At 36.2% G+C, this 16,034-nt stretch overlaps 1 protein-coding gene across 3 annotated transcripts in view; it reads right to left on the bottom strand.

Moving 5' to 3' along the window:
• Window positions 1–449: 449 nt before the first annotated feature.
• The window catches only part of LOC145688047 (serine/threonine-protein kinase ATR-like), a 297,516-nt gene continuing 281,931 nt past the window's right edge, over window positions 450–16,034 (bottom strand). For all 3 annotated transcript variants that reach the window (XM_081761752.1, XM_081761751.1, XM_081761753.1), the window contains 3 exons: window positions 13,757–13,910; window positions 9,415–9,654; window positions 450–879 (listed from right to left, as the gene is read on the bottom strand). In XM_081761752.1, coding sequence (XP_081617878.1) covers window positions 709–879; window positions 9,415–9,654; window positions 13,757–13,910 — 565 coding nt within the window. In that variant the 3' untranslated portion in view covers window positions 450–708. The remainder of the gene's footprint in view (window positions 880–9,414; window positions 9,655–13,756; window positions 13,911–16,034) is intronic.

The following is a 16,034-nucleotide window of genomic DNA, read 5'->3' as shown; positions in this document are numbered from 1 at the left end:
TCACCATAAACATTCTTTATTTGCCTACACATTTCAATAGACTTAACTTTTTGCGCTTTCAGAAAACGAATGACGCTCCGTACTTTACAATTGGCGGGATTTTCGATTCGCGCTGCCATTTTGAATCGCTGCAAAACCAAGTAGCGTAACCGCACAGCATTGAGATTCGGCTCACACTGAGGTGAAGGAAGGAGGTAACTGCCGCGCATGCGATCGCAGTAGTAGTGGGGTCGGCGGTTCGCGCAATTAGCATTGGTTCTTTACTTTCTGGACGGCCCTCGTATATTCTGTATTTTACATCAGTAAATTTTTCATGACAGGCCAATATGGAATTGAATTCGACATATTCCGACTACTTTATACGTAATTCGATTACCTAATCCCATTAGGTAAATTAATTCTTCTTCGTGAAGTTTGGCTCACAATTAAGAAAATAAGTTATGGCAAAATGAATGGTTTTTCGATTTTAATAAAATAATAATAAAATTGATACAAAATCTCAATTCTTTACAATTTATCACAGATTACTTATCACAGATTATTTTGTTCCATAAAAGTATCACATGAAAGTTCTCAGAAGCTCAACATTCAATTAACAAGGGAATATAAAGAAGTTTTGTAAGTTTCTTATACAAACATAAAACAAACAATGGGTGAGCTAATCACAGATATACTGTCTATTCTAATACTGTAGGCTTGGTTAGGCCGTTACAAGAAAGGAGCCCACCCAATGTACATCTGGGCAAGGTTCTCAGTGTTTGTCGCTTCTTTAATCAAATAATCCACATGACCTTCAACACTAATGGGTAACGACAGTCCTTGATCCTGCTTCACCACTCCCTGCAATCGATGTTCAATGTTGCTGATATTTTCAAGCGCCTGAAAATATGTTTAAAAAAAGTTAGCAACTAGAATGCAGTAATTTTAAAAACAAAAATAAAATCGAAAGTTATGTACCCATCCTTATTTAAGTTTAAATAACACCAATAAATTTTTTAGCGTTCTTTCTGTTCTTCTAATAATCAGAATTCTTAAGAGATTATACTAATTCGTGCTAATACACAGCTTTCTAGAACATCTTATACTATATTTTACATTTCTATACTATACCAATGCCTTCTTCACAATTACTTTCTCTTTGTAAGTTACGATTAGTGTTGCCACGAGACGAGACGAGACTTCAGGGTGTCTCGTCTCGTCTCGTGCAAAGCATGTCTCGTCTCGTGTCTCGTCTCGAAAAAATATGCTCGTCCCGCCTCGTGTCTCGTCTCGAGAGGTTCTGTCCCGTCTCGTCTCGTCTCGTAAAAATATAGCAGCATACCATGGGAACGAAAGTAAAATGTAGCAGGCTGCACAATGCTAATCAAGATACAACTAAGTTACAAGAGTTACCCAGAACACACAAGACAAGAAATGTCACGGTAGCTACACCGTGAAGCCTTCACCTCTGGTGTATGTGGTAGTCGGTTCGATCTCGGTTAGTGTCATGTGAGCTTTGTGGTGGACAAACATTGAATGTGTGTGGGGACCGCGGTGACTCAGTGGTAGAGCGTTCACCTCTGGTGCTTGGGGTCTCGGGTTCGATCCCAGCCCCGCCAAGTGAACTTTGTGGTGGACAAACACCGTGTGCGTGGGTTTTCTCGGGGTTTTCCCGTTTCCTCCCACTTTCTTCATTCCACCATTTCATTCATTACTCATCATCACTGTCTCCTTTAGCCTAACCGGCGTAACCGTGGGACGTAAAACTCAAAGATTTCATTTTTCGAATGTGTGTGTTTTCTCGAAGTTGTCTAGTATCCTACTACTTTCTTCATTCCACTAATTTCCCCATCATCATCCATTCGGCCAAAGTTGCCTAAAGGTCTTAAAAATAAATTCAAATAAGCTCACAAGGCAAGGACAAATAGTTTACAAGATAATATATCTCTGCTGTTAGTTGTCTGAGGCTTCTCGACCTTGGCTTTTTTTTTTTTTTTTTTTTTTTTTTTTTTTTTTTTTTTTTTTTTTTTACATTTTGAAACTGAAATTTGTCTCACCAGTTTCAATACACGAATATACAGTGAAATGCTCATAGGTACGTCGAAGATGAAGACACTAATGTCAAATAATGTTTACACGACAAGCACAGTTCGATGTAAAGGTGTCACCATCCCCGACACTACCGTATACTATGAACCCACTTGCTTTATAGTGTCTGTATATATATAATATATCAGAGAGAGAGAGAGAGAGATGGAAAGATACCGTATTTATCCGTGTATGCCGTGCACCTTTTCTGCACAAAAACGAAGTCAAAAAACAGGGTGCGCGGCATACACGAGGAAATGTAGAATTGACTGAGCCACCAAGCATTTAAAATCACGGGGAGTTTTTATTAGCCTAATACTGGAATATTGTGAGTAATTTTACAAGAGTAGAAAAGTTTTAATATAAAATGACAAGTTGCAGCTCATCTTTCCTCTTTGCATTAACCGGCCTTTCAAGAACTACTTGCGGCGACTGTACACTGAATGGATGGCAACTGCAGTACACGAAACTACGCCAACTGGCCGAATTAAGAAACCTGCACTCCGCCTTTTGTGCGAATGGATTATTGAAGCATGGAATTCAATTCCAGAGGATCTGGTCGTCCGCAGCTTTAAAAAATGCTGCATTTCCAATGCCAGCGATGGGAGCGAAGACTTTATTTAGTTCGATGGTGATACGTGCTCCAGCTCCTCGGCGACGAAGAAAGCTAGGCGCGGGAGTGATTTCTGTTAATAATCACAGTATTGTTGGATTGTCTCTGTGTATAACAATTTTAATGATTAAAAGTAGAATGAAAAATACATTGTACCTTTTTTTTTTTTCAGAAAATTGATGTGCGCTGCTTACATGAGTTTTTATTTATTTATTTATTTATTTTCAATTTTAACGTTCCAGAAATTGGGGGTGCGCGGCTTACACGGGGACGCGTTATACACGCGTAAATACGGTATATAAATAAATAGAGAGATAGATATGTGTGTACACTTTGATTTCATATATTCCAGCCTTTAGGTTTCACAGTGTTAACCCATACCAATCAAAAAACTAGTTTCCATTTTAGCATGTTTAAATTTGTTGCAATTATTTTTTTTTTTTTAAAAAAAAAAAAAGCTCTAATACTCGGGTTAGCCGTTTGGTTGTCCGCGAACTCCTCCTAGACCGTTTGTCCGATCTCAACCAAACTTAGCACGCTGATAGAGTATGTCGTGCTGAGTGACAACATAGGTCGAAATCAAAAATCCGATGTACCATCGAGGAATAATGACCGAAAAACGCTTCCTCCTAGACCGTTTGGCCGATCTCAACCAAACTTAGCACGCTGATAGAGTATGTCGTGCTGAGTGACAACATAGGTCGAAATCAAAAATCCGATGTACCATCGAGGAATAATCACCGAAAAACGCTTCCATAGACTTAACATGGGGAAAAAGTTTCCACGTGATTTTTTTGTCAACAATTAAAATCTGCGCGTGATTTTCAAAAATTCCGGCGAAGCCCTTTTATTTTTTTAGCGTAAAAATTTACAATTTTAATCACAATTTAAAAACAAATTAACGATTTTTTAAACTTTTTTTAGCCGGAACAAAAGGTCAAGACGAAGAATTGTGCGATTGTTATGAAAAATACTGATTGTTTTAAAAAGTCACAATAAACTGATTACGTTGCTTAAGCTCGCTCAGCTCATTTCATTGCAATCGAGTATACCCATTGCATTCCTAGTTTTATTGATCAATGGAAAGTATTTGATTGAAATTTTATATGTTACTGCACAGCAAGCTCTACTTAAAGTGCCATAGTAATGGGAGCTGAACGACACATCGGACGAAAGAATGCTTGGAGCCAGTCTTCACCTCCATGGTTCAAATCTGTTCCCATAACCGCGGGATGTGTGATACTATATGGTGGTTGCCCAGTTTGTGTAACAAACTCATGACAGTACACCCAGATTAGCTAGTGGTCTAAAAAAAAGTTGATTTTTGGTGGCCATTTTGGATTAAAGTTTCTTATATTGTCGTGATCTATTCGCAATCATACAACGTACATCTTCATACCAAGCCGAGCGGTCTGCTGCGATAGACCATCGGCTTGAAGTCCCCGAGTTGAGTCCCAGAAGGGTCATGTGTATGGATTTTAACAGCATTTGTTTTTTCGTATTGTGTCAGGGGGGTGGGGGTAAGTCGTACGGAATAAAAGGATTTCAGTCTGAAAAAATTGGAGAGAATATCCTCCCCCAAGATACTTTCATGGGAGTAAAGAATTAGTAAAATGATAGGATATACATTTTATAGCAGGTTTAAAAATATGGTTTGGGTATCCTATTTCTTTTCTGTTAATTATGTTCTTCAATGTTCGAATTTTGATCATTCTCATGGTATTTTCTGCTTTCAACGGAGTTCCATGAATATTATACCAAATGTTCTTTACATTTATCAAGTTCGAAAGGTTTTATGCGCCTGTAAGAAACCATTTTTGAAGATAATTCAGGTCCTAATGAATATTATTCACTAGGAAAGGGAAGTATTCCAGTCCTCTCAACATGGAAGCAGAGGGCAATTTCGCACTCTGGTCAGATAAAACATTTCCGCGCAACAAAAGGAAGGCCCCCTGTAAAACCTCTTCACCTCCAGTGGTATTGTTAGTATCATAAATTTGCTGAAAGCAAACAATTTGAAGGGTTCGTCGACAGTATCTTTGCTTTCCTTTGTCCTTCGACCGGCTTCCAAACAAAGAGGTGAATTTTACAACATGACTGCTGTATAATAAGCGAGCGATTGGTAAAATGGTATAAATGTGTTTTTATGTGTATGTGTGTGTGTGTGTGTGTGTGAGAGAGAGAGAGAGAGAAGACAAAATTTTAGTTGCAAGATGACATACTTCAATTGCCGTTTTCGGTTCATATAGCAAAAAGAATACCGCAACTACAGCCTGTGATGAATGTAGACCTTACCCAGTTTTCCAATTGAATAGCTGGTGGTGGTAGTTCGGTTTCTTGATCTTGTAAAAATCTTCCCTGTCTTTGATTTTGTTTGTCACCATTCCAGCCAGAAATGAAAAAAATGAGAATTCTTCAGTTTACAGCAAGGGGAATTGGGGACAAGACATTAAGGATGATATTCCTGGAAGCTCATGTATCACGATTGTTTCATTCAATAGACAGAGGACACTTTTCTATGAAGGCTTTTCAACATGTTTTCTCACAAAGGGGATTTTCCTTTTGCAATCTATATGACCACTGGCAATTTCAATCTTGGCCATTCCCGCCAGAGTTTTCATTTTCGAGACACGAGACGAGAGACGAGACACGAGAAATGTCTCGTCTCGTGGCAACACTAGTTACGATTATATATAGTATATGTAATATTATATAGTATTATATATAGTAACTTAATATATATGTAGTAATAGTATATATAGTAACTTACGATTATATATCATACTTAGGCGATGTAAACCGGTGTTTATTTCTTCGTTAAATATAACTTTCGTCTTAAAATCGCTATCGCGTACACGACCAGTAAAGCATGACATTTTTTTATCGACGCAATAGGAAAAAGTTTCGAAAAACTATCGCCAGAAGCCACCATCAGTAAGTTTTTGCTATCGTGTGGATTAAAGTGTTGTCTTGTAAGTGGATTTTCTTTTAATTGTAGTGGATTTTAGTTTACATCGAGAAAGAAATGCAAATTTAATATTGTTCATGTTTGAATTTAGCAAATATTTTCAGTACTTGCTGCAAGAAAAATAAATTTCTTTATACAAAAATTATACTAATTGAGCAGAATTAATTACCTTTTACGACTTAGCAAGAAAATTTATACTTTACGCTTTAATGCTTGTTTAATAATCTTATTTTAAAAAAAAATGTTTATATATATCACCGTTTCTTAAACAAAAACACACTATTTGCTGAGCAAAACAATATATTCACATAAAAAACTACATACGTGTTACAGTTTCGCCAGCTAACATTTTGGCTTCATTAGACACTTAACACTTCCATCTTTTTTCCCTTATTACTTACAGAAGCCCCTTGCTCCCTTTTCTGTAAGTTGAGATGCCCCCCATCTTCTTAAGCATTCTTTTAATGATTTCTGTTTATTCTCTCAAACTTTCTATCCCCCACCACATTTTTCTTCTTTCTTCTATTCCTCCTTCACTTTGCTCTCCTTCTTGGCATCTTTCTTCTTTTTCTTCTCCCATATCCTTCTGTATTTCAGCCTCTTTCTATCGTATCCATTATTCTCCAGCTCCTTATGGAATGATTGTATACTCTGTTCCGCCTTGTCTCTTTCACTGGTTATTTGCTTAATTCTATGCTCCATGTTAATGATGAAATTCCTCTTGGTCGAGTCATCTACATCACTTCTGGCGTGGCAATAGTTTCCCGACGCGCACCGTTTCTTCTTACATTTTGATTTTTGAGCAGAGTTGCTAAACAAATTTACAGAACTAATGATCATGGCACTAGTATAAAATGCCAATGCTTGGATTACATTTCTAATTGCTCTTTTTATACTAATTTGAGGATTCTATATCCAACGAAATGATTTAAGAGAGAAATGACCTCAAAGTTGGGATCATGAAAGTACCGCTTACGCAAATTGTAAAAGTGCTCAAACTTGGATACTGGTTTCTGATTGCACTTTTACTATTTTTAAACATGTCTGTTCATGAGGTCAAGCGAAAAATGACCTTAAAGTAAAGATCTTTGAAGTACTATTTATGCCAATACTAAAAGGTGCCCACACTTGGATACATTTTTAATTCAGCTTTTTATACTACGAGGGACGATCAGGTTGCTCCGACCCTAACACAGAAGGAAGTATTTATGAATGAGTTTTTATATTGTCGTTGTTTACTCACCCTCTGTAAGAGTGCATTGTGAGTTTCAAGTGAGAGTAATGTTCCGTTTAATTTTCAGAGCGGTGAAGTTGTAACAACGTGCCAAAATGAACATTGAGGTAAAAACGGTCATCATGTATTTTGTGAAGAAGGAGTATTCGATATTTAAAATTCATCAGAAATTGCTAGGGACGCTAGAGGACTATTCTTTATAACGTGGCATAGTAAAGAGAGCGTGTCGTGAGATTAATTGTAGTAGGGAGTCATGTGAGGGTGAACATGTAAGTGGAGCACAAAAAGTCACGAACGACCGAAAACATCAACGAACTTCACGACATTGTTGCAGGATCTTCGAGGCACTATCTGTTATGTTGTTGAGATGTATGGCCTTTCATATGTCACTGTGCAAACCATAATTACCCAAGTTTTGCAAGTGAAAAGAAGTTCTACATGATGGATCCCTCGAAATTTCACCGCATTTCAGAATTTCACCCGAGTGCTCATCAGCGGCCATTGCTTGACAAGTTTCGTGCTGACATAGACTATTTCTTTCCCTGGTTTGTGACAATGAATACTCTTGGATGCATTACTTTGACCCAGAGACTAAACTACAAAGTATGGAGGGGAAATGCCCTATTCTCCACCAAGAAAAGGAAGTTCAAGGTACAATCGTCAGCTTCACTTTTCTTGGACAGGAAAGATGTTCTTGTGGACTATCTAAAAAGATATCATACCATCACTGGTATTTAGTAGTAATTTAATCAAGAAATTAGGTGATTCCACGAAGTAAAAAGGGCGTGAAGTGTTGATTTGTGATGTGCTCTTGCGAAAAGGCGCCTGTTCACAGCTCTCAAATTGTAAGAGGCGCTATCCAAGATGCATCGTTTGAATTCGTGCCCCTCATTCCTTAGATTTGGTCCCAGTGAATTCCATATATTCAAACATTCTAGGATCGACTTGCATGAAAAAAATGAAATGAAATCTTTGAGTTTTACGTCCCACGGTTATGCCGGTTAGGCGAAAGGAGACGGTGATGAGTGATGAATGAAATGGTGGAATGAAGAAAGTGGGAGGAAACGGGAGAAAACCCACGCACACGGTTTTTGTCCACCACAAAGTTCACTTGGCGGGGGCTGGGATCGAACCCGGGACCCCAAGCACCAGAGGTGAACGCTCTACCACTGAGCCACCGCGGCCCACGACTTACATGAGTAGAAATCTGCTGATTCTGAGAAAATAGCGGCTATAGACTCATGCTAGATGATGACCAGTCAGTTTTCTTTCACGGTATCCGTACATTGGAGCACCGATGGAACAAGCGAGTTGGTGTTACAGGAGAATATGTTGAATAAAATTAAAAAATAATAATTAAAAAATACCAACCAAGTGCCACTTTTCTATTTTACAGTTAGAGCAACGTGATAGCCCCTCTTGAAGATATTAAATGCAATAAAACAATCATTAAACAGAAACACAGAAACAACATGTGGACCATAGAATTGTAATTAACAAAAAACATTTGTGTGTGTGTGTTAATCGTTTGGAGATGTGAATTTCTTAGTATGTTCTCTTTTATTTCGAAGTTATACGGTGGCTAAATCAGTTAATTACCATCAAACAGAAGACAGTTCTCTTGGAATTATGACTCGAGGAAACTCACCATTGTCGACAGCAAAGGATTACCTAAAACTCCTCATACAGCTAATACAGGCTTGTAAGTCATTCGTTTCAAGTATGTTCAGTGTTTCATTCTATAGCGTTGTTGAACTAAAATACACTAATTCATCTGTTATTGAGTTTCTTATAAGGTAATAAATTTTCATGATTAAGAATTAAAAAAAAAAAGAAAGTTCAATGAAGACAATCGGAAGTGTATATCATAAAGAAGTATTTCAGTGTCAGGAGTGAAATTTAATCCTATTTTTTCTGAAAATGACGCTAAATTGAAGCATTTACTTTTGTATTCTTTTTATGTGGCCTCACAAGCAACAAGATCATCACTATGAACTAATATTTTGTTCTTTTTTTTTTTTTTCGTTCTTCTGATTCTCTGTAGTATATTAGTGTTGATCGTCTAAATCAGACGAATGTACCCAGCCAACTTTGTATGTGAAGCAATCATAGTTCATTGCATCATTGCAAAACACTCGTGATCGATTACTGGCAAGTACACTTGTGGTTCGGATCTCATGTTAAGCTGTAAGGAGAGAAAAAAAAAAAAAAAAAAAAAGACACGGGCGCAAGAAGGAATTTGATTAGCATATAAAGCATGGCTTTGTGTACCACTTTCATTCTTCATTTAATTAACAAAATTTAAATGTATAAGATGGTGTACATTTAAACGAAAATGCATATATATATTAACGTGTGAATCACAAACTTGTTTACTCCCGAAATGTTTACACCGCCACCCAAGGTTGAACTCATGGTTCAAAGAAATGGTTAGATGAAGTTAGTGGCAACATAATTTGTACTGTACAGACAATGTTTATTGACAACTGTGTATAATATTAAAATTACGCATTTACAAATAAATGTGGTTACCTTTTTATTTGTGACTTCCCCATAATCTTCCCGTGCTTGTTTTTTGGTCCATGCCACTAGAGGATCGTAAACGAAAGGTCGTAGTACTGCTAATAATGGCTGCATATTTGCTCTCAAATTCCGCAATGTTATTTCAGAGGATTTCCTGAATACACCTTCGATTTTTAAAGGTCCCATAGCATCAACCATATTTTGCGTTAGTCTAAAGGGTACTAATTCTGGAGGAACGAACCTTTCTCCCTGAAACATGAGAAATAATATAGATATATATTTTGAATTACATTGAAAATAAGTGAAATTAAACATTATAAGGCTACTGTGAATGATGATTTCGAAGTTTAATAGCTTACGCTTATTTATTCACAATGGCATACAACTTATGTTAAAAGAAAGAAAAAATGATTAAAAAAATGAATACGTCTTATGTTCCACGTCAAAGATGCTCAATGAGTGCCTTTTGCAATTTAGCATACATCAATCCAATAGTCTAATTCTTGTCATACTCTTTCCAATATTTTAGTCAATAAATGCAACTGCTTCTTTAATGCATACTCCATGCTCATGCAAATTCTTAGGTAAGGATGGTTGATACACTTATTTTTAACATTATCCCCTCCCCTCCCACACACACAGGAAGGGGAGTGAATAAGGAAACAGAACCTTATCCTCACAGCTAATTCCACCTGTCCATTGATCTGGTAACCTGCAGTTGAGTTAACCTCTGACGTCCTTATGCCAATGTGTGCGTTCCATCATACTAGAGAATAACAATTTCCATGTCCTCTTTCAGATCCTAACATTTTGTTTGTTTGCTTTCTTCGAAAGGTGGAAAGTAGCCTTAACACTAAATACAACCAACTCAATGAAACCATCTCTATCCATAAGGTTTTGCATCGCAAGGCACAACTCAAGTCTCTTATCCTTGTCAGTAGGTTTAAGCGCCTGCAACAATTTCAATCAACATGAGTGAAATTTAAAACGTTTTTGCTCAATCTTCCACACTGTTGTCTGCTTCAAATTTAATTTTTTGCTTGCACGATCCGTTGATTTTTGTAGTATTCTGGCCCGCCCTCTTGTTTTCCTCTTGCAGATACATCCGCTCCCTTTAAACTGTCTCTGCCACTTCAAACTAAGTGCCTGTTTGGTGGATCTAACCCGAACTTTGTTCTGAAACTTCGTTGAACTCTGACTACATAGTTATAAAAACAACATTGTACGGTGCTCTATTTGAGCTCCATCATGGGCCATTGGCCATAGTAGATCAGGACAAGATTGTTTTTATATTCGAGACGAGAAGTTTTTTCCTTTTGTTAATTAAGTTGTAAGAAAATACTATAATTAAGTTAAATGTAATACATATATCTCGTAGCAGTAATTAAGCACGGCAAGCTTAAATAATCGAATCAATATTTGAATATATATTATAGAAATCTCAGATGAAAACATATTACATATCTTTTCACAAAATTTACAACAACAAGTTTGGTTTAACGAAATATTCAACAAGGATAAACAGAGAACAAATATCTTAACATTCATTACGTACTCCTGTTAAATTTTAAACTAAGAGTAACTGTAAGTGCAAAAACATGAAGTTACACTCAAACAGTTGAAAATTTTAGTCAAATGCAATGATCAGAAAATGAATATAAACGCAACTTTGGAATTTTAAATAATCGATTAATACATATATTTAACATTCTTTTTCTAAAGATTTTAATTACAATATCCTAAATAGGTAAATCCGTTAACTTTATAAATAACACAGAAATATAACTCTCATCTCGAATATTCAGCCAAAACTCCTACCACATTAACAATTCTCTTTCAGAAATTTCCGTAATATACAATATTTGAACCAGAACTAATTTTACAATAAATTGACACTATTTTCATTTTTCCAAATGTACTTAAATTTTATACCAAAAATAATATTCATAAACGAACACACATTTCGGTATTCCTAGTGGTTACAAACTTTGAAATATCAAGCCATTTAACAAGAAGGCAAAATAACAGGTATTGGCCATTTCTACCTACCCGCTTCGAATGACGATTCCACCACCGCACAGTGGGTCGAAAACGCATAAAGCTGGCCAAAAGTAAAAAACGAAAGTTAGTAATATAGGAATTTTTTTATGTAGTTGCCTAGAGTGATGTTAGAAGGGCCCAAATCCATAAATAGAATAGGGTTTTTACTTTATTCCGACTACCTGAGCCACTCTTAAGTAGACCCTTCAGCAGATCAAATGCGTAGAGAACAATAGAAGAATTGTGACGTGTCCGTTTAAACGGTTGTAACTTTCGAACGCGTTCATAGTTTTTAAATCTGTAAAGTTTTCCTATATCGTACTGGTAAGTAAAATAAGTGTATGAAGTGAAAAATTAATAATAATGATGTAATAATTTATAGTTTGAATCGCAAGTCAGGTAAAATTTTCACATTGTTTATATATTTTATTAACTTAAAGCGTTGAAAACATTATGTGCACCCTCGTGCACCACGTTCATATTTTGTAGAATGGTAGTCTGAAAATTAATTAATGCTGTCGACAAAAACGTAGCTGCCAAAACGTGCCAATTACGAAGCGTGTTGATGTTAATTATTGCTCATTAATGTTACAATGACAAGCCGTTGCAGTTATCATAACCGAATCAAATACCAATAATTTGTGTCATTTAAGTAATAATACATTTCTAATAAATAAGAACGTAAGTAACAAGTAATTGTTCATCAAAATATGTGAAAAAAGTGAATGTTGTTAAAGATACATTGTGAAAATTACGAAGTATGTTGACATTCTTGTTATTCCGCCATTTTGGATCCGCCATTTTGTTTTTTTCAATTTTAGTTGCAGAATCGTAATCAGCAACCTCAATAACCCCTTTATCGCCACTTTTGAGAACATTTCTACGACTTTTTTGACTTTTGCAAATTTTATTCCCGCCATTTTGGATCCGCCTTTTTGTTTTTTTCAACGTTAGTTGCAGAATCGTAATCAGCAACCTCAATAACCCCTTAATACTAAATTTCATTCAATCTGAATATAGTTATCATATTTTGGCCAGCTTTTTGCGTTTTCGCCCCACTGTGCACCGTAGCAAATATTCGAGTTTTGGAAATAATTAGTTTTGAAGCATGTCCAGGTATGTAATTCCAGTCGCAGTTTACTCCGTACAAAAGAAAGCACACAAACTTTGTTAACAGAACAAACTCCGTACAAACTTTGTTAACAGAAATAGCACAAAACGCATTCAGTTTTGGAGAGTCTCTTTCGTGTTCGATGACTATACTCGGAATTCACCGAAGAAAGAAAGAAAGACAAAAAGGCCTTTCAGAAAAAGTGTCACCTTCCAAATCTTGTAAAATTTTAATCTTTTTCCATGATCCCTAGGATACAATGCCTGAAGTAACTACAACTTATACGGCTTCAAATGCAAACGTTTTTTAAGCACACGCCATACCATTGGTTGCAGAATTCCAAGTTCTTTGCTTGTGGATTTCCTAGGGTTACTTTCGAAAGCAGTTTGGATAAGCTCAACATTTTCATCTGACGTGCGAGCATTATCAGTGCTTTTTCCTTTGCATATGCAACCATCTTCTACGAATTGCTTGTACCTATTGAACATCTGTTTATGACGAGGCGGCTCTTTGTTGAACTTACAACGAAATGTACGCTGCACTACAACAATGGATTCACTCTTTGCATACTGGAACACACAAAACGACTTCTTTTGAGGCATTATCATAAACAAACCACAGCGCCGCTGTAGGCATTCAACGGGACTAATGGACGGGGGTTTATAAAACTGAGCTTTCCTATATCCAGTGATGTATGTGCCGTTCATCAGAAATAAATATTTTAAATCTGCTCCTTCTTTTTGAACATCCAGGCATATTATATAGCGAGACAGAAATGCCATTCTACAATAGCAACACAAGTTCTCAACAGTTCATCAATGTAGTTTTATCAACTTAAATTGAACTGACCACACACTACCTAAAACGTGACTAAGAATACTGAAAGGAGAAAAATGTACTATACATTTTAAAACTATAATTTTGAACACAATAGTAGCACTGAAATATCAGTATCCTAGAGCAGTGGTTTTCAACCTTTCAATACTCTCGGATCGACAAAAAGACGGAAATATTTATATGTTGGGGACCGGCAAAACATAAATATCACATTCCTAGTGACACTAATAAGCAATTCTGTGGACCGAGGTAGAAAACCACTGTCCTAGGACATTTACATTTACAAGAACGTTAAGGCTTTACCAAATAAATAAACACTTCTATTGTGGAAACCATAAAATAGATAGAAACAAAGAACATCACCTTGTTGAATAAGCAGTTGAAGTCTACATGAACTACTTCACCAGTAGTAGAATCAAGAAGAATGTTTTCCCCGTGTCTATCTCCTAGCCCCATTATGTAGCCCACGATGGACATCACAGCAGTGGTTCTAACGTACGACGTACGTGACTGATACCTAATACCAATGGTAAAATACACTTTAAGAAGAGGCACATTTACGGAGAAATCAGACAATAAGCATGATATTATTATTTCACAGAAAATGCTCAGTGGAATAATACTTGTATGACGTAACTACACACACAAAAAAGCATACTCAAGAAATAATTTTGGTGATCTACAATTGCACAACTGCCTGTTCATCAAATATTATATATATATATATATATATATATATATATATACACACACAAGGGCGGATCCAAGGAGGGCTAGGGGGCTATAGCCCCCCTCCCCCCCTTGACGCTCAGGTTTACACTGGATAAAATGGGCTTCAATTCTGCTTTACACTGGATAAAACGGCAAATTATGGTTTAGCCCCTCCTTTAATCATATCCTGGATCCGCCACTATATATATATATATATACAGTCGACTTCGAATTTACCGAGAGCACCTTAACCGGTGGTTGCCATAAAAAAAAGAACAAAATAAATCATCTATTGCAAGAATCAGTAGCAGGCGCACGAGAGGAAGACAAATTGAGAGATAGAGAGAGAGATGGATGCAATTTGACAATGATATTCGAGTTCACAACGACTTTTCAGGGCTCTCCCAGCCTTCTACCTTACTTTTTTTTTTTAACAACCTGACTGCAATTATAAATCCCTTCCTCACGTAACAGAGCATTTCCTGTGTCTTGTCCCTCACCTAATTTGTTAATACAGTTGATTTGAAACTTTACTAAAGCACAGTTCCTGAAACTACAGCAAAAGTAACTTGCCATCTAGCATTTTTCTGTTCATTATATAATGGTTATTTATCTTCCTCGTTTCTTTTCTCCTGCTTTTGGATTAACTGTGATTTCGAGTTAACCGTGAATATCTCCCCCTCTATTACCTCGGTAAATTATGAGTCAACTGTTTACCTACTCTCTCATTAACTTCAACGTTACCTTGATTAAAATTTCCACTTATTTCTATTCCCATTTTGAAATAATACTATTAATCCGCCCTATATTAAAAACACTGACCACTATATTAAAATCTTTCAAATTAATTCGTCACGAAGAATACAGAATTGAGTCATATCTAGTCTTTCAACACTTCTGTATTTATATTTTATAATTACGCTTTCAAAAATTGCTTCTCGGTCTTTTGCCCCGGGCTGCTCACGTTTTTTTTTTTTTTTTTCAATTTTCATCTGGTTCCTTACATCTATGAGAGGCTGTCCCTTCCTCCTTGTTGCTGGTAGGACTGGTAACACTTGGACCGTTAGTGAACCGGATACTGTCTTAACAGCAGTGTATACGTGTTTGCTGTAGCTCTTACAACTACTTTTAAAAGGTCAAGCGTTTTTTTTTTTTTTTTTTTAATCCTTTGGCAGGGCCGAGAAGCGATTTGTCTTGTTCTATTTGTTTTAGTGTCATATTCTTTTATTCATTTTGTTTTTATTTTTGTCCTGATCCATTTGAGCCGGAGTTGTGAGGATATGTATATTTTGTTTATACTTATATGTGTTATATTGTGTTGTTTATGTAAACATGTAAACATCTGGTAATCGTCCGATGGCAAAGTAGGCCAAGAGCTTTGAAGTGTAATTTTTGTGGTATTAAATTTTACTTTGAATGCGTAGAGATTCAACCTGGTAGTAAGGATGATAAACCTACATATTAAAGTTAAGTGTTCAGGTTGCTGTAATCACGAAATCATGGCCTCCAGAGATATTGTGTGTAGAAAAACGTGATATTAATGCAAAAACTAGTGTGAATCAAGCTACGACTGAATCTCAGGTAATAAGGGTAAGTAATATATCAAATAAAGATGAGGCGCCATCTCTGGTTGCCATACAAAAACATACTGAAATGTCATTTACTAATATGAAACATGTCTTTCTGAATGAGATCAAAGTTTTAAAATCAGAAATCACTGGTGTATAAGACAAAAAAAATCTTAACAAGATATTTGAAGAAGATATTTGAATCATACATTTGAACCTGACTGTACAGAAGGTTGTACGCTAAATGAAAATCAATGTGAAGCAAGCTTCCCTAGTCTTACAATGACTAATCAAACTTAGAAGTTGGAAATAGTATTCAAAAGGCCTCAGCTAGTAATAATCGAACATGGAATGAAGTTGTG

This window comes from Thermobia domestica, chromosome 6, assembly GCF_964235325.1.
Source record: "Thermobia domestica chromosome 6, izTheDome1.hap1.1, whole genome shotgun sequence".
Taxonomy (NCBI): domain Eukaryota; kingdom Metazoa; phylum Arthropoda; class Insecta; order Zygentoma; family Lepismatidae; genus Thermobia; species Thermobia domestica.
Note: the sequence above shows the minus strand (reverse complement) of the source record. Positions and strands in the feature narration are given on the sequence as shown.